This window comes from Helicoverpa zea, chromosome 21 (assembly GCF_022581195.2).
Source record: "Helicoverpa zea isolate HzStark_Cry1AcR chromosome 21, ilHelZeax1.1, whole genome shotgun sequence".
In the NCBI taxonomy this organism is placed as follows: Eukaryota; Metazoa; Arthropoda; class Insecta; order Lepidoptera; family Noctuidae; genus Helicoverpa; species Helicoverpa zea.
Window position 1 is genome coordinate 1190873 of NC_061472.1, and position 20627 is coordinate 1211499.

The window sequence follows — 20627 nt, forward strand, 5'->3', positions numbered from 1 at the left end:
TCCCGATCTCGCGGGATTTTTGAGAAGTTCCCGCTCCCGCAGGATGAATTAAAACAATAACATGAACCGAACACGTGTAATGACACCATTGCGCGATTAACGCCATCTATCTACGGAGCATAGGAACAGCTCGACATTTGACCAATAGATGGCACTGTATGTCCGTAATAAATTTTATTTTTTATTTTTATTTTTTGTAATAAAAACTATCCTATGTCCTTTCTCAAGTTTCAAACTATGTCTGTACCAAATTTCACACAAATCGGTTCAGTAGTTTAGGCGTGAAGAAAAGACAGACAGACAGACAGAAAGACAGACAGACAGACAGACAGACAGACAGAGTTACTTTCGCATTTATAATATTAGTTTGGATAAGTCCAGTGTAACGAGTTTTCCGTTACGTGGCAACATAAAATTGACTGTCAACTCGAGATGTCATTTTCTGTCAACGTCAGTTATGTCAAAAACGATTTACGAGTGACGCATCGCGGGGTATCGCCCTATTTATTCGCAAAAATAAATCGAAATAATACAAGCTGTCGTATTATTATTGATTAAAACACAATAATAAGTATTTCGTCTATCGAAATCAGTCAGTAACTTTGTAGTTTGGGATGTTCATGGATTGTTAGAAAGAGGTGAAACTGCATTAGCGTTGAATTGCAAAAAAACCGGCTTAAGAAGGTGAGTTTTCGCTTTCTATTTCATAAGTTTTCTCTGGTTATGAATATGCTATTGTTATAATATGATATAGTGGACTGTTTTAACTTCCCCTGAAACGTATTGTATAGTTCGTTTTTATTATGGTTCGTATATGAAGAGTCTTTAAGCGTAAAAGTAACGTACGTAGTCGTTGCTTACAATATAAGTTTTTAAATAAAGTGCCTTTACTCCACCTTAACGCTACGTCAAGATAATAATAGATAGTGCGATAACTTCAGTCTAAAGAAACGCTTTCGTGATATAATCGTGGTCAGCTAAATCAATATTTATCAAGATGGTTAGTGAATCATTTCAATAATTCATATTTCATTTGTGTTATATTTGCTGCCTAATATTTCATGCTCAATAGGTTTTCATGAGCTATCTATAAACAAGGTGCTTCCATGATTCATGCCTTCAATTGATTGTCCAAAATCACAATAATTCATTCATTAAAATTTTTGTTTGTTGTTTGTGGGAAAAATGCTATGCAGATGTTGAGATTTTTTTATTTACTCCCAAACACTGCTTTGCATTCAAAGTTCATATTTTCAATTTCATATGTAAATATTTTTGGTATAGAAAAATAACCAGAGTCATCTTTGGACCTACCTGCCAAATATATGGTTATTTCACCAAAGTAGTTTGCATGAACAGTTTTTCTCCAAATGGAGCTTGTGAAATTGGTTTATAAGTGGTGTATCAATTATTATATAAAGCCGAGGTAGGTATGTCTTTTTCAGTGATTTCGAGTTTTTCAACTTCGTTTTTTAGCTATTCATCCTCCATCCTCCAAGCCTTTTTCCCAAACTGTGTTGGGGTCGGCTTCCAGTCTAACCGGATTCAGCTGAGTACCAGTGCTTTACAAGAACGACTGCCTATCTGACCTTCTCAACCCAGTTACCCGGGGAACTCAATACCCCTTGGCTAGACTTGGTGTTTTTGCTATTGTTACTACTATTTATTTATTATTTTGAGCAGTTGTTTTAATTACAAGTCAGAAAGTCTGACAACCAGTCTTGCCCCTTGTTTTGGATTTTCTGATCTGAGTTGAGGAGGCCACCTTAATAATAATCTTCCACGCCGATTTCGGCAACGGCGACCACTTCGACCCTAATGGCGTGCGTGTGCTCTCATGTGGCTGGAGTATCCAATTTTGTGCGTGAAAGTCCGCGCACACTGCGGACATGTCAGGGTACCAGCCACAAAGTTGTAGTTGATAGCTACAGGTGGTCGAGCTTTCAACTCATCTCGTTCGGCATCCAACTCAGAAAGCCGGCGTGCTTTAAAGACTTTGGCTTTAACGCGGCTTCTCCAGTCTCTGCGGTTGGATGCCAGATTCTCCCACTAAGACGGGTCAATGGAACAGCTTTTCATGTGGTGCTTCAGCACATCCTTGTATCGCAGCAGCTGTCCGCCACGTTTCCGCTTGCCCTCCTGCAACTCGGAGTAGAGGATGCGCTTGGCCACTCTAGTATCCGGCATGCGCAGTACATGCCCGCACCAACGAAGCTGTCTCCTCATGAGGTATGCTTCAATGCCACCTACATTGGCTTCCCTCAACACTTCTGTGTTACGCACACGATCAAACCAACGGATATTTAATATTTTGCGCAGACATTTGAGGTGGAAGCGGTCTAGTTGCTTGATGTGGCGTCGGTACGGTGTCCATGTTTCCGCTGAGTAGAGTATACAAGGCAACACAACTGCCATATACACATAGACCTTTGTGGATATCTTTAGGTCATGGGAGCTGAAGACCTTCTTGTCCAATTTGCCGAAAGCAGCACCAATTCTGCTATTGATTTCGGCGTCAAGGTCGCACTTTGATGTTATAGTGCTCCCCAAATATCGAAATTTATCGTCCTGCTTCAGCACATCTTCACCAAGCATAATGGCCAGTTCTTGACGTCCGTGATTGTCTAAAGACATCACTTCTGTCTTTTTGATGCTGATTTTTAGACCAAATGTACAGCACTGCTTGTGAAGGTTCGTGACTAGCTGTTGCAGGACTTCAGGGGATTCAGCCACGAAACAGAGGTCATCTGCATACATAATGTCCTGTATATGTGCTTAGGACACCTTTATGGTCGCCTTGAGTCTATTCAGGTTGAAAAGTTTGCCGTCAGTCCGATAACGAATACGAACTCCTTCAGGAGAAGTCAATACTTCCCGGACTACAACTGCGAAATATAATGCAAACAATGTGGGAGCCAGGACACAACCTTGCTTCACTCCACAGGTGACGGAGAAGAAGCTCCACCTTATGGTTAGACTGGAAGCATTTATAGTTATACAACGCTCAGCTCATGGTGTGCACAGCAATTTTGAGCTGAAAAGCACACATCAAACGTTTTCCACAGTTATTTGAGGACAACGGCAAGTTTCAAGCTAAATCATTATTATTTCAGATGTGGAAAGCATCAACAGACGTGGTTCCACCAGCTCTTGCTGAAGCTGATGACTGGGAGACAGACCCGGACTTTGTGAACGATGTCACGGAACATGAACAGAGATGGGGACCAGGCGGAAGGAACGTGGAGGCTATTGAGTGAGTTTGATTTACCATTCTATTTATGAATAGCTGTTTATCTGCAGTTTCGTCCGTGTCCCGTGGGAACTTCTTCCTGTACTGGGATAAAATATAGCCTACATGTTATTTAGGGATAGTGCAGAAGTCCAACAGTGAAAAAGTTTTTTTAAATATGTTCATTCAGTAGTGTCAGAGTCTCTGAGCTAAAAATATGGTTCTTCTTTGTAATATTAATATTGACAGAGTAACGTAACCCATATTTTCTGAGATTTTACTCTCTTAAATCATTACATAAATCTAGAAAACCCGTTTCAGAGTAAGCTATAGTTCTTCTGGTATCTTGTTTTACAAATGTGTAACTTTGCTTAGTATGTGTAGAATATAATTTTATAAACGTAGTGATTTTGTATTGTCAGTGTTAGCTAGTTGTTTTATTTCGTAAATACATTCACATACAACAGATGTTACAAAATAGATGTTGCGTGCAGGAAACCCACTTCAATATTATAGCCCAAGTGTGTGTTTTTCCTTAACTTATATAGATTTAAATAGAGGAAAAACTAACTAAACAGCATTTTGGTTCATAAATGGTGAAAATATTTTGAATAAAAAACTGTTCTATTTTGTATAAATACTTCTCGTTTCCGGATAAAACATAGCCCATGTTTAGCACAGATAGTGTAGCTTCCTAACTGTGAAAGCATAATTCAAATTGGTTCATTAGTTCCACAGTTTTTTCGACTCAAACAAATAATCAAATTTTTCATTTTATATATTAGTATAGGGTGTAGATAGTGTTTTAATTAAAGCGATCCAGTGAAAACTAGGCCTCGCGATGAGCCGCCATTAAGTTTAGAGCGACCCACACAATGATAAGCATAGGAAACGGCCCCGCCGTCTCGTGGCAATGTCCCACAGTATCAATCGATGCTAATTATAATAAATTGATATTAAACGCGAAAGGGAAGCTTGTGGGCGATATTTTCTTTCATAGTGACTCATTTTTAAACATTGTAAAACTAGTATGCGAAGAAATGTTTCTTTCTTTCATTTGCTGGTCTGATTTCTTTCATGTGCATGTTTATTTGTTGGTCAATTGGTAGTGTACATTATTAGCTGTTTTCCGCGGGCCTGAGAAAACTTGTGCCTACACCTGGATCACCTGGATGAAATATAGCCTATGTTGTCAGGGACACCGTAACTGCCCTTTGCCTCGGAGCTTGTAGGATACCAAAAAAAAACTACTTTGTTATATTAGTATAGATTTTTGCGTTTTCCCTCCGTTCCGCCCGCGTCCCGCGGGATATTCTGGGCAGATTTGAGGAAACTGACACAAGGGCTTGTTATTTAATCGAACTTGCAGTTTACTTGAACATTTTGAGTGATTGAACAAGAAATAAAGCTAATTCATATTGAAGTATTGGGTATTATCTAACGTGTATTATGTATTTCCAGCATGGCAAAACTACGAGAGGAAGTATTAGAAGCAGATTCACAGTCCAAGAAGAAGCAGTATGAAGCCGGACCCAAACCTTCTTTTGGGTTTGTATTATTTATAACTAGCTGTTTCTCCCGTATTTACCCGCCTATCCTGTATCTAACAAGTAACAATGAAATAATTTTTCAGAAAACAATAGATTACACACACAAAGTTTCTACTAGCTTCGCCTGCGGTTTTAACCCACGGCTGAACCGATTAAGCTGAAGGTGCCTCGTCAAGCCATTACGCCTCTACAGGCCTGATGGCGTGACGAAGGGATATAGAGATTATTTTTTATGTTTAGAAATAGATTATGTATACCTTCCATTTTAAGCCACATCTTGAATGAATGTATTTTTTCTTCCATTTCTCTCAAATGAAATACTTAATGATACCAGATTTAAGATTCATTTTATAATTAAATATGTGTATTACAGTTATGGCGGCAAATTCGGCGTGCAACAAGACCGCATGGACAAGTCGGCTGTTGGTCACGATTATATCGGCAAAACTGAGAAACATGTCTCACAGAAGGATTATGCTCAAGGTAAAGCCATTTTATATGAGTAAAGATTAAATATTAAAAATACATGCATGGAACCCAGTTACCCGGGTTACCAATATAATAGATAGATAGAATACTGGAAACGGTAGTTAGCCTCGACCTTCATCATGAGTATACAATCAATAATATATTTTTCTTTTTTTTTTTTTTCCACGTCTCCTTCAGATAAACTCCATTCAAAGGTTGTCTGGAAGATCGCTGTTTAGCGATAAGATCGCCAATTATTAGGTAGTATATGTTTATTTGTAAACCCTCTCTAAATTAGCGCCCAAGATACAGGTTTTGCCTAGTTTGGGGCTAATGATACAGAACGTGTACTTTTTTTGAAATGAAATATATTAATCTTAAAAAAAATTGTACTGTTCTTTCTGTCTTATGATTTCCTGTGTTGTTAATTTGCGTGGTGTACAATAAAGAATATTACTATCTATCTATTTTCGCAGGTTTCGGCGGTAAATACGGAGTCCAAGCGGACCGCATGGACAAATCAGCTGTCGGTCACGACTATGTAGCCCAAGTAGAGAAGCACGTGTCGCAGACCGACTACGCGCAGGGCTTCGGCGGCAAGTATGGCGTGCAGACCGATAGGGTCGACAAGGTTAGTTTGGGGGTTTGACAGTTTTTGGGTTTGGCAGTTTGTGAGTTTCTCATTTTGGCAGTTTGTGGGTTTGCTAGTTTGGGAGTTTGTTAGTTTCTGGGTTTGTGAGCTTGTTTGTGCCGGACCGCATATACAAGTCGGCTGTAGGGCACGATTATGTAGCTCAAGTTGAGAAGCACGTGTCGCAGACCGACTATGCGCAGGGCTTCGGCGGCAAGTACAGCGTGCAGACCGACAGGGTCGACAAGGTTAGTGCGGGAGTTTGTGGGTTTGTCAGTTTGGGAGTTTGGCAGTATGGGGGTTTGTCAGTTTGGGAGTTTGTGGGTTTGTCAGTTTGGGAGTTTGTCGGTTTGGCAGTTTGTAAGTTTGTGGGTTCGTTTGTTTGGGAGTTTGTCAGATTGGGGGTTTGTGGGTTTGAAAGTCTGTGGGTTTGTCAGTTTGTGAGTTAAGGAATTTGTAGGTTTCTGAGTTTGTTTGTGACGGACCGCATGGACAAGTCGGCTGTAGGGCACGACTATGTAGCTTACGTAGAAAAGCACGTGTCGCAGACCGACTACGCGCAGGGCTTCGGCGGCAAGTACAGCGTGCAGACTGATAGGATCGATAAGGTTAGTTTGGCAGTTTGTCAGTTTGGGAGTTTGTGAGTTTGTCAGTTTGTGCGTTTGGCAGTTTGTAAGTTTGTGGGTTTGGCAGTTTGTGGGTTCGTTTGTGACGGACCGCATGGACAAGTCTGCTGTCGGTCACGACTACGTAGCCCAAGTTGAGAAGCACGTGTCACAGACCGACAATGCGCAGGGCTTCGGCGGAAAGTACGGAGTGCAGACCGACAGCGTCGACAAGGTTAGTTTGTTGGTTTGGCAGTTTGTGACTTTGAGGAGGTGGCTACAATTATGACTGGTACACAAAAGGCCTGTGACGTAACATGATGGGTTTTAGTCAGTAAGAATCTGACACTCCCTCACGCTGCTAACCCACAGCGGGTCCTTCGATGATTTCCCATCGAAAAAACGTGTAAATAGGGGCAATGTCGGGCTTTTGCGCTTCACTCTCCCATAGGACCCTGTCTTATTTTATTTACAAAATTTATGTGTTAAGAAATTTGCGTGCCAGCAGACACGCTCAAGGAGTCTTATTACCATTTTTTGTCCTCCTCAGAGCGCAGCGGGCTGGGAGCACAAGGAGACGATAGAGAAGCACTCTTCCCAGAAGGACTACTCGCAGGGCTTCGGCGGCAAGTTCGGAGTGCAGGCCGACCGCAAGGACGCCTCCGCCCTCGGCTGGGACCACCGGGAGGATGCTCAGCATCACGCCTCGCAGACAGGTACCGACGCATCAGTAGCTATGAGGAACAGGAGCATCAAACCCAGAAGGACAGCAGTAATACATCACCTTCGATAGCCATCTAATTTCAACGGTTCAACTATAATGGTTATAGTTAGACAGTTGAAATTTCTCATGAGACAGATGAAATAGTGGACAACGAAGTGTTAACAGTAGGCTCTCCCGTATTAACCCGACTGCCAAAAAGGGTAATGTTCTTCATCTGGGGGAACCTTAAAAATTAAAAATGGAGTTTGAGTTCCTCACCAATTTTCAGCCCAATTGATTTAGCTGTTTTTTTATACAGAATTTTTGAAGATTTTATCTTTGATGCAGACAAACCACTATTTATAGTATTGATACATATTATATTATCGCAGACTACGCGTTGGGCTTCGGCGGCAAGTTCGGCGTGCAGACGGACCGGCAGGACGCGTCAGCAGTGGGCTGGGACCATCAGGAGAAGACGCAGGCACATGCTAGCCAGGTCGATCATAAGAAGGTAAGAGAAAGGGTTTTAAAAAGATTTTGATTTCGTTTGTTCGCCATTTAGAAACGGCTCTTTAGTAATTAGAGGTTTAGTAAATGTTTCACTTTGTTGATATAATTGGCAAAACTGCAAACCGTTAGCAGGTGAAATATTTTAAAAAATCTTATGATTTTCGTAAACTAATGTTGTAACTTTTTTAAAATTGATATAGCCAAAAATACAAACAAAAAAATTAATAAAATGATTCTAGCAAAAGCACAATGTAAATATTCACAAGCGTTCATTAAATATAGTTACTTTAACTTTCGCTACATAATTTTAAAACTCAACTATAACGATAGCTATAGTCTGTTTTTTAATCTCGTAGACTAAATTGACACTTGCAAAATGTCAAACTTTCTAATAATTTTGCTAGCTCTGTGGTGCAGTGTTGTACTTACGATACCGGTTCGTTGAATCGTAACTTTTTATCTATAATAGACGAATTTAATATTCATTCAAAGTTTTATATTTAAAATTCACGTACGTACACATGGCTGTACGACGTGCTACAAACTGCCAGGGATATCTGACCACGCAAAGCCATGCGTAATCATCAAGGATAAGCCCATTATTTCAGGATGACTTATTGTAAAAAGTTACGATTCAACGAACCGGTATCGTAAGTACAACACTGCACCACAGAGCTAGCAAAATTATTAGAAAGTTTGACATTTTGCAAGTGTCAATTTAGTCTACGAGATTAAAAAACAGACTATAAGTATATCTTAGACACCATTGGCTGTGTTTCGGATGGCACGCTAAACTGTAGGTCCCGGCTGTCATTGAACATCCTTGGCAGTCGTTACGGGTAGTCAGAAGCCAGTAAGTCTGACACCAGTCTAACCAAGGTGTATCGGGTTGCCCGGATAACTGGGTTGAGGTGGTCAGATAGGCAGTCGCTTCTTGTAAAGCACTGGTACTCAGCTGAATCCGGTTAGACTGGAAGCCGACCCCAACATGATTGGGAAAAAGGCTCGGAGGATGATGAACTATAACGATATCCAAAACATTTTTTTAAATTGTCAAATCGCCGATGTGACCAAGATGCGGCTAGTTATCGTTACAGTTAAATGATGCATCCTTGAATGACCTTCAGAATACCCAAAAATAATCTCCAAAATGTTGTTCAGGGTTTCGGCGGTAAATTCGGTGTAGAAACAGACAGAGTGGACAAGTCAGCTCACCGCTTCGACGAGGTGGAGAAAGTTGGTACTAACTACACCAAGCACAAGCCTGACATCGGCGGCGCCAAGCCTTCCTCGCTAAGGGCCAAGTTTGAGAACATGGCCAAGGAGAAGGAACAGGTGAGTTTATATATGGAATTTTGGCGACAAGTAGGTAGTCAGAAGCCAGAAAGCCTGAGAACCAGTCGTACCAAAGGTTGCCTGGGTAACTGGGTTGAGGAGGTCAGATAGGCAGCCTCTCCACGGTACTGGTACTCAGCTTCATCCACCTAGGCTGGAATTCGACCCCAATCTAGTTGGGAAAAGGCTAGGCAGATGATGATGGAATTTTTGTGAATCTTAGTCACGATTTGATTTATTTCTCAGGAAGCTATACAATCCGTGCAGAGGATAAGACAACAGAGAGAAGCTATCGACAAGGATTTATCACAAAAGGTAAAGAATTTACATTATTATCGCAATTTTTCATATATTCAAATATTATAAAGGTTTGGATTGGGATCAAAATAAAATATAGGCTACTTTTTACCCAGGTGCAGGTTAATCAATAATTGGGTGAAATCGAATAAGGAAGCTACTTAAATTTATAAACTTTCAATATAATATGTATTATATATATATTTTTTTTAATTCCACATACATATAATATTGATACATAAATCTGCTGCAAAGAAATAAATAAATATAATATAATAAGTATTTACATATATTTTTATTTTTTATACATAAATATTTTTTTTGTCAATGTCAAAAATCTTTTCTCCACAGAATTCTATCACAGATTTTTTATGCAAAATAACGTATTTCCCCAGGAAAAGGTCCGCGTAGACAAAGAGCAAGCGGACGCTCCTCCCCCGGACAGCGAGCCCGCGCCGCCCGCCAAGCTGCCCGGCAAGCTGCCCGGCAAGCTCGCCAACAACATGCCCGTGCTGCCCACTGCTGAACCTGCTAGTGAGGTGGTTGCTTCTCCTATTATGCAGAAGGTTAGTCTTTATTAATATTACCGCAACTTAACACTTAATTTCTTTAAGTAAGTGTTGTGCCGAAGCAACTTCCGGAGGTTGTAAAAAGTCCTATCCAGTAAAATTACTATCAGCAACTTAAGATGGGCTTTTACATTTGTAATTTCATCGTTAGTTAATTAAGATATACCTCCGATATACCATCCATACACGAAAGTTTGCATGTATGGATGTTTATTTCTCTTTTACGTAAAAACAACTAAATGGATTTTTTAAACTTGGCAGAGATACAGCTACATATCAGAACAGTAGACAGGATAAAAGTTGTCTGGGGAAGCGGTGAAACTTAAAAAAAAAAAAAACAGAAACAATATTTAAGTTTAAAAGTTTAGGCGTACGCTAAAAAAACTTATTTCAACATGCACCTTCGTTAAGAACTTTCCTTAAGCTTGGGTTTCCTAGGTAAGCGGTGCCTATTATTATTACTATTGGCGTCCGTAATATTACGGCCGCTATGTCATATAGCGGCCGTAATATTACGGACGCCAATAGTCGTCTTTACGGTGATAACATGTGGAAAGTCCCACGGCCGTTTTAACACACCGTCATAAACTTTTTGTTAGTTGTATTGTACTTACTAACCTGTTTTATTTAATATTTCTAAAATTTTACGACACCAATTCTGTTTTAGTTGACTTTTTTCTATAATCTTTAATTTTTATATTATTTATTGCTTCGTGGTTACGAACGAAATCCATTAAAATTTCGTCGTCCTCGCTGCACCAAGAGTTGGAACTCATTTTTTACATTGTTCCGAAAAAAAAAACACAAATACGGATTAAAAAAGCTTCACCGCTTTCAATAAAACGTTCACCAAACCATCTGACACCGACAAGACGGCCGTCATGCAAATGCCGGCACCGCTTTTTGAAGTTACGGTGTCAGTTACCGCTCTTTACGAAACCGCCCCATTTCGTTTACATAGACAACGTTCTAGTGACGTCATTCACCGCTGTATTACGGCCGCTATATGACTTCACCGCTTTCCTAGGAAACCAAAGCTGTACAAGTTCTTAGACAATGTCTTAAAACACGATAGAATTTACATCCAAAAATTCGATAATGCCTACGTTTACTTAATAATTTTTTTCTCTAGGTAATGCCGGATATGCCGTCACCGGTCGCGGCAGCCCCTGCGCCCGCGCCGGCCGAGGTACCGGAGATGACGTCATCTCTAGAGAAACAAGCCAACTTGCCCGATGTTACTCTCGTTGGTGAACCTAAGGAGGAGAAGGAAGAGGTATGGAGTTGAGAGTTATTAATTTCAGATTCATTTTGTATTTGTTACTTGGTGTCATTTCAACATCACTATGTTTTTTTTTCTTATAAAAGTGTTCGGAAAAAAAGAAATATGTTTCAGCCATTTTCAAAAGATTAATTATGCGATTCTCGTTTTCATTTCCAATATGTATATTTATCGATCCGTACCTATAGTTCATTGAAACACAACCCCACTCCTGTTACTAAACGAGCTAGATCAGGGGTGACTAATATATATTTTTTTATTAAGGAAAGGATGCCCAAAAATGTATGGCTCTAAAATCCGGATACACGAAGTTCAGTCATAAGACAAGTAATTGAGTGCTACAATAATATTATAAAGTAGAAAGTATGTTTTGTACCATTTATTTGTTGTAGCTCTTCTTGTACGCCCGTTTTTCCTTGTAATCTATAACTTTATAATTATCATTTTCCCCCGCAGTTAACCCGTCAGCCCACGATCGTGGTGTCCCCGGTGGGCTGGGAGGGCGAAGCCCCGGGCGGCGACGAGGACGAGGACGGCTACACGGCGCGGGCGCTGTACGACTACCAGGCCGCCGCGCCGGACGAGATCTCCTTCGACCCGGACGATATCATCACTAATATTGTCATGGTGAGTTACAATATAATAAAGGCAACGTTTGTTTGCTTGTTATGGCTCCTATCAGAAGGTTAAGCATCGTTTAGCACCGTAAGTCCGCGGAGGGATGACCTTGGTATGATGAGTACCGCCGCGACTTTCATAATCGCGGCCACACATTGGATTCAACTTTGCGCAAATATCTCCAATGTATGACCGCGGCATAAGGTTAAGTTGATGGGTCCCCGCTGTCATTTGAACATATTTGGCACTCGTTACGGGTAGCTAGAAGATAATAGTTATCTTCCATACTCTTCTGTCTGGCGTCATTCATCTTACAAGTAACGTATAAACTATTTTGCAAAAAAACTTTTGGTTTTAATAACTGAGAGTATATTACTAACATCAAAAGGGTAAGTCAAGCATGCGCAAGAGTGTAGTTAAATAGCTAGAAAATTTGACAAACAGTCTTGCCAAGATTAATCGTTGCCCGGATAACTGGATTGTGGAGTTCCAATAGGCAATCACTTTATCTAAAACACTTGTACTTAGCTGCATTCAGTTAGACAGGAAGCTTACCCACCATATTTGAGAAAAGGCTACACATGAAATCCACTCTTTAATTACTTTTTATATTCTTATCTACATTACTCAAATATATTTCCATTCTCAGATCGACGAAGGCTGGTGGCAAGGACTATGCAAAGGCGCTTACGGCCTTTTCCCAGCGAACTACGTGCAATTGCAAGATAAGTAGGACATTCCCAAAATAACATTAATTTTAACATTTATTCATATAGAAAGATCATGTTGTCTGTACATTGGATTTGGTTAATATTCGTGAGGCTTTGAAAATATATTTTTTTTGTGTAAAGCATCGAAAATTGTTTAGCAATTCATGGGATTTACGTATTATTTTCGCTAAAATTGACATTTATTTTATACTGTCATGTATTTTATAAAGCTATGCCATAAGTATTTGTCTCAACGCGAGAATCGAACTAGCTATTACTAACTCGAAAACCGAAACTCGGGATATCGCAATTATAACTATTTTAAAATTTGACATTATAAATAATTTTCGTACCTTAAACAAACGCTAGTTTAAAAATATAGATGTATAATATTAATTAAATAATGTAAGCTAGATATTATTGTTATAAAAGACTTTAATTTTGATAAATGAGTAATTTTGATATAATTATAATGTTAACTGATAATATTGACAGTTTAGAACATGAGATTTTATTCTATAACATAACCATTCAAAAGTAAATAATTAACACCAAAAATAAATCAACTGTCAATATTATTTCAATTATTTGCACAAAAATATCTTGTTTATTTTAGAGTTGCGTATTTGCGCAAAAACTTTGCGCATCTGCTCTACGATTGCAATACAATGTTGCTTTTCAGTGAACAATATGTTTTTGCGCAAAAAAATAGAAATAACAAAGAGGTAAGCGCACCTACAAATCTTTAATTTCGACTTGAAAAATAAGAAAATATTGAAGTTTTTATAGTGTGCTTATTCATATAGATATAATAAACTTTTAAACTCGATAAAGTACTTATGAGACGAAAACGCGAGAAACCTCAATATTTCGACATAAGGTGAATTTGAATTATTTAGCTATTGCCTAACTTGGGCTGTTCGTAAGAGGTAGGAATATAGCATTTTGGGACTTATGACTTGGATATAAGGTTCAAATTAGATTGGCATCGTAAAATTAATCTTTAGGTGTAATTTACGAGGTGAATTATCAATTGAATGATAAATCGAAAATTTTAAATTAAATTAAAAAAGTATTTCACACTCAAGCACTGATGGGCTAAGCAGAATTACACTTCCCATAATAGTAAGTTTACAATATCTATGCTAACGTTATAAAGAGAAGAGATTTGATTTTTTTTTTCCTACATTAAGCCACATTATTTGTGAGTTTGTTAAATTATGCTTTATTTTATCCTGATACGGGAAATAGCTCGGGGAAAACCACATGTTAGCGATTTTTTCGAAATTATAAAAGTTCACATCGTAATTTACGTTATATTTAGCATATATTGTAAAACAAGTAGATCGCGTATTAGTTTTTCAATAGCTTAAGATATGTATCGTCTTCCAATACCTACCTCTTAACAGTTTTATTTGAAGCACATAAAATATTCTTACTGCACGCTTTAACATTAAATTAAATTAAAATGCATTTAATTTGAGTATCAAACTGTTAGGGTGGGTTGCACCATTTAACTATTACTATATCCAGCCATGTAATCGCAGATTTGACCAATGAGCGACAATTTCATAGCTGATTATGGTTTGGTAATTAATAATCATACTACGGATTGCGATAACCCATCCTTGCCATTGAAGAATGCATTTTGACATAAGCTTCATATAAATTATGTCAAATTTCAATATGTAATCGAAAAGATCGGATGAATCAGATATTTAAATGGTGCAACCCATCCTTTTAGTTTAACGCTAGCTTATAGGTAATTATAAACTTTGTCTTGAAGTATTTTATTCCTTTTAATCTGAATTGACACCGAAGAGATGTATTTGTTTGTAGAAATCTATAATTCTGCAAATATTAAATTAGTTGTTTTTATTATGTCTTTATTACAAAATACCTACGCCACGAGCAAAATCTATGATGTAATAAATAGCATTTTTTTTTTATTTCAACGAGTTGTATGCCAAATTATTTAAATTTATATGAATGTGTTTCATAAATTTATAACCCTATTAATTGTAGGATGTATTTTAATTTCTAATCTATCATTGATTTACAAAAGGGCCGCCGCAGATATGTCGGAGCGCATTGAAAAGCAATTTTTAGTGACAACTTTCGATACTTGTCAATTTATTAGTCTTTACAGCATGTCTTTTTCTTGACGTTATAGTTAGATAGGTAGCCAGAAAGTCTGACAATTAGCCTTACCAAGGGGTGTCAGGTTGCTCTGGCAACTGGGTTGATGTGGCCAGAAAGACAGTCGCTCACTGGTACTCAGTTGCATCTGGTTAGACTGGAAGCCGACCCCAACATGGTCGGGAAAAGGCTAGGCAGATGATACAAATTGCTTTTCGCTGTGTTTCGCTATATGTGTGGCGGTCATAGCTATCATAGGTATAATTATCCCTTGAAATATCAAAATGTTTTAATTTTTAATAAATATTCCATATCTTATAGATGAGACTATCATGGCCTTACTACAAAAACTTTAACGCCTGTTTTACACCTGGCTAAAAAAATTGTGGCTCCAAAATGAACCATATGTCAACGTCATAATTTGACATTTTTTTAGAGAAGGCTTAAACTGACGTTAAAAAGTTTTTGTGGTAACACGGTCAGGCTTTAGATTTAGATACATAGTTATAACGTAGTCTCAAAATTATTCATATTTCATTAAATTGTAAGATTTATTTTAATATGACGTTCATTTTGAGAAAATATTTTTAATTCAATGAGTTTTTTTATCACTTGACATTAAAATTTAATTTATCTGGTAATTTTAAAATGTATTTTTTATTCCAAAAAGTATTTCTTGCAATTAATTTGTATTAAAAAAATATTTCCCAACTAAAATAATGATGTTATTTGTGAATGATTTTTACAAATGTTGACATTAGAATAGCTTAGACTGTACCACATGTTCACAAATATAGAATCTAGTATAAAATAGATATGGCAACAAGATTTGCTTCTAAAACATATATGTATTAATCATGCAATCGATTAAATAAGCTGCCATATTTTTTTGACTGAATTAGAGTCAGTCAAAAAAATATCGATAAAACTGAATTTCGATAACGTATCGATAATTGTAATCTTATTTGTGACATGTGGACTGGTCAAATTAGTTTATAAGTAGTAAGTATGGGTATCTAATGCCGAACTATGTTTTATATAAAACAATTTATTGTTTAAAGATGAATAAAATAATATTTTATAGCTATTACAAAGTTTTATCTATAAATCCTAATTAATCCTCACTAATATTATAAATACAAATGTCAGTCGGTTGGTGACACTTTCATGTCAAACCAAAGGACAAGAATATCGTGGAAACCATGAGTTACGGCCCTTTCACACGGCAGTCCAGTTTTTTGCAGGATCCCGTTTGATCGCAAAAGGTATTATATGCTAGTGTTCACACGAGCATACCGCATGCAGGATCCTGCAAAATGCAGGATCAAAAGCGGAATCCCGTTTAATGACACATATATTTCTATAGCAGTGTTCACACGGTTTCCTGCGTACGCTTTTTTGCTGGATATTGTTTTTTGCGGGAAAGTGATTTACAAAAATACCTAGAGTCGAGCGTTGTGTCAAGATAGGATGAACCCAGAATCTTCTATTTCGCTGCCGACGACGTCGATAATACCAATAGACTAGCAAAGTATTCACGGCCATTTCGTCATCACTAGCGTAGGAATGGTCAAAAAACCCGCAAAACTGGACTGCCGTGTGAAAGGGCTGTAATTCTTTTCGGATGATGTAAGGCATCTCGGAAAAATATGTATGTATGTGAAACAAGATGGCGCTGCAAGCAAGGCTGTGCTAGTTCTGTTCACGCTACATAGATGTCGCTAAGAGCATCAACTTGGTGACAATTTTCTTTCAGCTACTGGGATCCACTTTCAGATTCGAAACTACCATACAAACTTGTTACGTAAACTAATATTGATAAATAAGTTCATTGTAACCGCTATGACACTTTTTTTGCCAGAAAATTCATGTTTTATGAAAATCTTTCGAAGGAATAAGCGTACCAAAAAATAAAAAGAATCAATAAACGTATATAACACAACAATGTATTCAACAGACACAAACTGACTATAAACTTCGTCGGTCCACAAGCACACGCAAAATTTTTCCCATCAGACTTCAGCCAATTATTATAAGCAGAGACCCTGGTGAATAGCGTAGTCTTGTCAAAGTTTTTACCACTAACTATTCCTACCAGGATATCTCTGCCCCTTTGTTCAGTAGGATCCAAAGTTCCGTAACAAGCCAAAGGCCCTCCCGAATCGCCTCCACCGACATCAGAAGCCTGAGAATTCGTGCAAATAAAAGTATCCATATTCATTTCCCACCAAATATCACATTGCCTTCGTGACAGAATAAAAATATCTGCCCATAACAACTCAGGTGCTAGTTCAGGACCAGGCCCCGTTTGGCCAAATCCCGCAGCTAAGCAAGTTCTTGGATAGTCTGTTAATTTCGCTGCGGGAACAATGTAGTCCACTTTTTGCGTGTAGACGAATTTCTCGTCGAGGAATACTAAGGCTATGTCGTGTGATGGGAAGTGGAAGTTGGGGTGGAGAATCACCTTCACCATGGAACGCCATTGGCCTTTTGGTGTTGTATGTGTGCGACCTGCGAAGAAATTCGGATATTAAGTCAAATCATTTATTTCATTTAGGCCTTTACAAGCACTGATGAACGTCAAAAATATAAATAGGTTTGATTCTAAGAGCTGCTAATTCAAAAAGTTGCTTCCTATGGAGAAGAACGGGCAAGAAACTCCATTTCCATTAGTCGTGTTCATCGGAAAATATAGTTTTTGAATGAAGATAAGACATTTTGTAAAGGGCTAAATAGTTGATGATGTAAAATTCATTTTTCTATTTAAGATTGAATTAATATTCGCCTTTCTAACTCTTAGGTGCTACCTTGAGATATTCAATACTGTTTTCAGTTACTACCTCAGCGCTGTCCGCTCTCAGATTGCTCGTTACTACCTATTTACTCCTACAGTCTATTTACCTCGTTATAAACATTACCTGTGTGAACAAGTTCATTTTTCAAATTGCCAGCAACGACCCTCAATCGCTTAAAATGTTTTGCATAATAAAAATGTCTTCCTTCGAAGCAATGAGCTGCCGTGAGAATTTTAGTTTGTGCTATAATGCTTCCTCCACACAAATTCGCCCACAAAGACTTTGTTCGAGATATTTTCTTAGATTTTTCTTTGATAGAAACTAAGTATGGTATCTGGCCGGTCAATACTGGGTTACCGTGCACAATAGTTGGTTGAACTCGGAATGTAGAATATTTAATCGTAGTTATAATTCGTTCTTGTGCAACTGTTGTGGCTATTGTAATTAGGAACAAGAATATTTTTAGGAACATTAATTTTTGTTAATTTTGATTCTGTGTTGACAGTTGTGTTGTGAATACCTTGTTAGGTTAGAATTGTTGTGGATGAGGTTTTATTGAGGTAGCAGGAAGTAAAAGGAGGGTGAATAGCTACCGCTATTTTTGGGGATTTTACTCGGACCATGACGCGTCCATATTAAATTGTAGGTACCTTTTTGTTTACGTGTGTTTAGTTTGCAGCTATGTGATCTATGTGTCGAGTAGTTTTTTCTGGTCTTTTAGAATACTGAATATGAAAAATAACATATGTAGGTACCTAGTATGTATGTGGTATCAATTTAGTTATCTGCTCTAGTTATTAAAAAAATTGTCTCAATCAAACGCAATTCTTAAAAAAATCAATCTACTATAATTAACCATCTCAAATTACGGCAACTTTTCTTCTAAAAAAAACTCCAATTATAAGAGAACAAGCCTACAATAACCAGAATAAATCTTATCTATAAATTAAGCGTTAATTGCGTATAAATTGTCTGGCTTTTATAATAATAGGGTGTCAGGACTTTGATTAAGATCCTCCCTTCAACAGTTTGTCAGGATTATAGTACGGAGGGACGGTTGTCGTTTCAAATATGGCGGACTGCTGGTCTGTTTGTTCAGGCCTTTAATTATTGAACCCAATTGATAGTATTGTTTCATTCGAAAGAGATGAGAGAAGGTACCATTTTTTGGAGTCGTTAGAATTATGGATTGTCTCATTATAATGGTTCCTTTTAGTCATTTAATATTAGATAGGTTCCGCCAGATGTGTTCAATCAAAGGGAAATACCTGTAATAATATTTTTGATGCCCATATTTCCATCAAGAAAAAAGGATGATTAAAACTTTCATGGATACTCTCTTTTAATATTTGACAAAAAAGACGAGATCTTTATGGTTTACTCCTAGAAGTGAAAAAATAAAATGTCCTAGAACTGTCAGTCAAAATCTATCAACAAAATTCACACAATTTTGGAAATGAACAAAATTACTAATGTATGTCCACACGGTCCTCACTGTTCTCATTTTTGTCATCCAAAGTGTAATATGCGAATATGACAGGCGCGTGATTACGACTCTCAAATACTCCAAATACAGCATAACGCCGACCATCGTCAATGGAAAACCCGCGGCTACTGGCCAATTCCCATTCCTGGTCTCCTTTAAGGAGCCGGTCAAAAGAATGGAGCCAGGTAAACTGGTTTGGAAAAATTTGTGCGGTGGCAGCATAATTGGTAAGTCCAAAGTCTTGACAGCAGCTCATTGCTTCGAAAACAACAATTTCTACTTCGCGAAATACCCTAAAGTTCTCCGCGTGGTGGCAGGAGAGAAGAGCACCGACATCATACACAGCGGAGTGACGGAGACCACGCCCGAAGCTCAGTGGAGACAGGTCATGAAAGTGCGCATCCACCCGCGTTTCAGTTTCCCTTCAAACGATATTGCCGTAGCATTCGTGGACAAACCATGGCTCTTTACCAGAAAGGTCAATTACATAAAAGTAGCGAGGTCCACTAACGACTATGCGCATCAATGTGTGTCAGCTGGGTACGGGAGGATCGGCCATCGGTTGAGGGACTCCATCTCGCCTGTGCTGCTTGCTGCTCCTATAACTACGATGCCGAGATGGCGATGTTCCTTAGTTTGGGAGATGAATATGAATTCGTTTATTTGTACGGACTCTGCAGTGACGGATGTTGCTAGGGGAGACTCGGGAGGTCCCTTATTGTGTCAGCACACTGGTGACCCCAACGAGAAGAATGACGAAGGAATATTGGTAGGCGTGGTCAGTGGGAAGAACTTCGACAAGACCACCCTGTTCACTCGTGTGTCGGAGTACAAATCTTTTATAGCGGATAGTTCTAGTGAAACTCTACGTCATAGTGTTGATGCCTGTTTGGTTATTATACTGGTCGTTTTAATATATCTTTTGTTTTACTTAATTCGTTTTCTGGGGTTGCAATTGGACATTGTTCTATTGGATTCGAGGTTTCATCGAGTTTTGATAAGGTTTAGTACAATCCTAACCTTTAAATCTCTGGGGTAATAGCATTATACGTGGGTGCTCTTACATAAAAGAGCAAAACCAACAAAGCCTTCTATTATCAAAAAAACTACAACTAGCGTCTTTGACAAACTTTCTCGCCAAGATGTTGGCAAATTAAAAAATTAATAGCCAAGCTTCGCATAAAAATGAGCCGGCTATTATTCTATGTTAAACAGACGGTTCCGTATTATACTTGATCAAGTCATTTTTCATTGTGAAGCAGTTGTCAGCTTGAAAAAACATTATAAAATGGTGTTTTTAATTAACGTGCTGATTTTTGCGCTGAAAAAACCGAAGGATTAGACAAAAATTATAAAGAGTTATGGACCTAGAGATAGTATATTCACTATTCAAATTCTGTTAAGCCTTAAGAGCTAGGGCGCACTTGACTGGTGAATTTATCACGCCTGACAAGAAAAAACTCATAGTTTAATACACCTGGCAAAACTTTCATTTTCTCCCACCAAATAAACCGCCAAACATAGGTACTGACAGTTCCCCACGAATGCACAAAGTATAATGTGCCAATTGTAATAAATCAAGTGACTCTTATTACTTAACAAAGAACAGCCTTTCTCAAACTTTCGGATAGTTGCATGGGTTTGACTGATTAAACCCGAATCAGCATTTACTCAATCCTCAATCCTTTTCGGTGTGA

The 20627-nt window shown here is 38.2% G+C and overlaps 3 protein-coding genes across 3 annotated transcripts; 2 read left to right on the forward strand and 1 right to left on the reverse strand.

Moving 5' to 3' along the window:
- Nucleotides 1–948: 948 nt before the first annotated feature.
- LOC124640781 (src substrate cortactin) lies at nucleotides 949–15736 on the forward strand. Its single transcript, XM_047178707.1, has 13 exons — nucleotides 949–1000; nucleotides 3114–3253; nucleotides 4691–4777; nucleotides 5153–5262; nucleotides 5724–5878; nucleotides 7034–7199; nucleotides 7579–7700; nucleotides 8861–9034; nucleotides 9281–9349; nucleotides 9727–9897; nucleotides 11033–11176; nucleotides 11639–11809; nucleotides 12450–15736. Exons 1-13 carry the CDS (start codon nucleotides 998–1000, stop codon nucleotides 12531–12533), a joined length of 1596 nt encoding a protein of 531 aa, XP_047034663.1. The 5' UTR covers nucleotides 949–997; the 3' UTR covers nucleotides 12534–15736.
- On the reverse strand, nucleotides 14354–17916 carry LOC124641018 (chymotrypsin-like protease CTRL-1). Its single transcript, XM_047179026.1, has 3 exons — nucleotides 17568–17916; nucleotides 16615–17160; nucleotides 14354–14361 (listed from the first exon to the last, which is right to left on the reverse strand). The coding sequence occupies exons 1-3, from the start codon at nucleotides 17914–17916 to the stop codon at nucleotides 14354–14356; spliced, it is 903 nt and encodes a 300-aa protein (XP_047034982.1).
- Nucleotides 17917–18916: 1000 nt separating this feature from the next.
- On the forward strand, nucleotides 18917–19969 carry LOC124641020 (chymotrypsin-like protease CTRL-1). The gene has a single exon (XM_047179027.1). It carries the CDS (start codon nucleotides 18917–18919, stop codon nucleotides 19967–19969), a length of 1053 nt encoding a protein of 350 aa, XP_047034983.1.
- The last annotated feature ends 658 nt before the right edge of the window (nucleotides 19970–20627 follow it).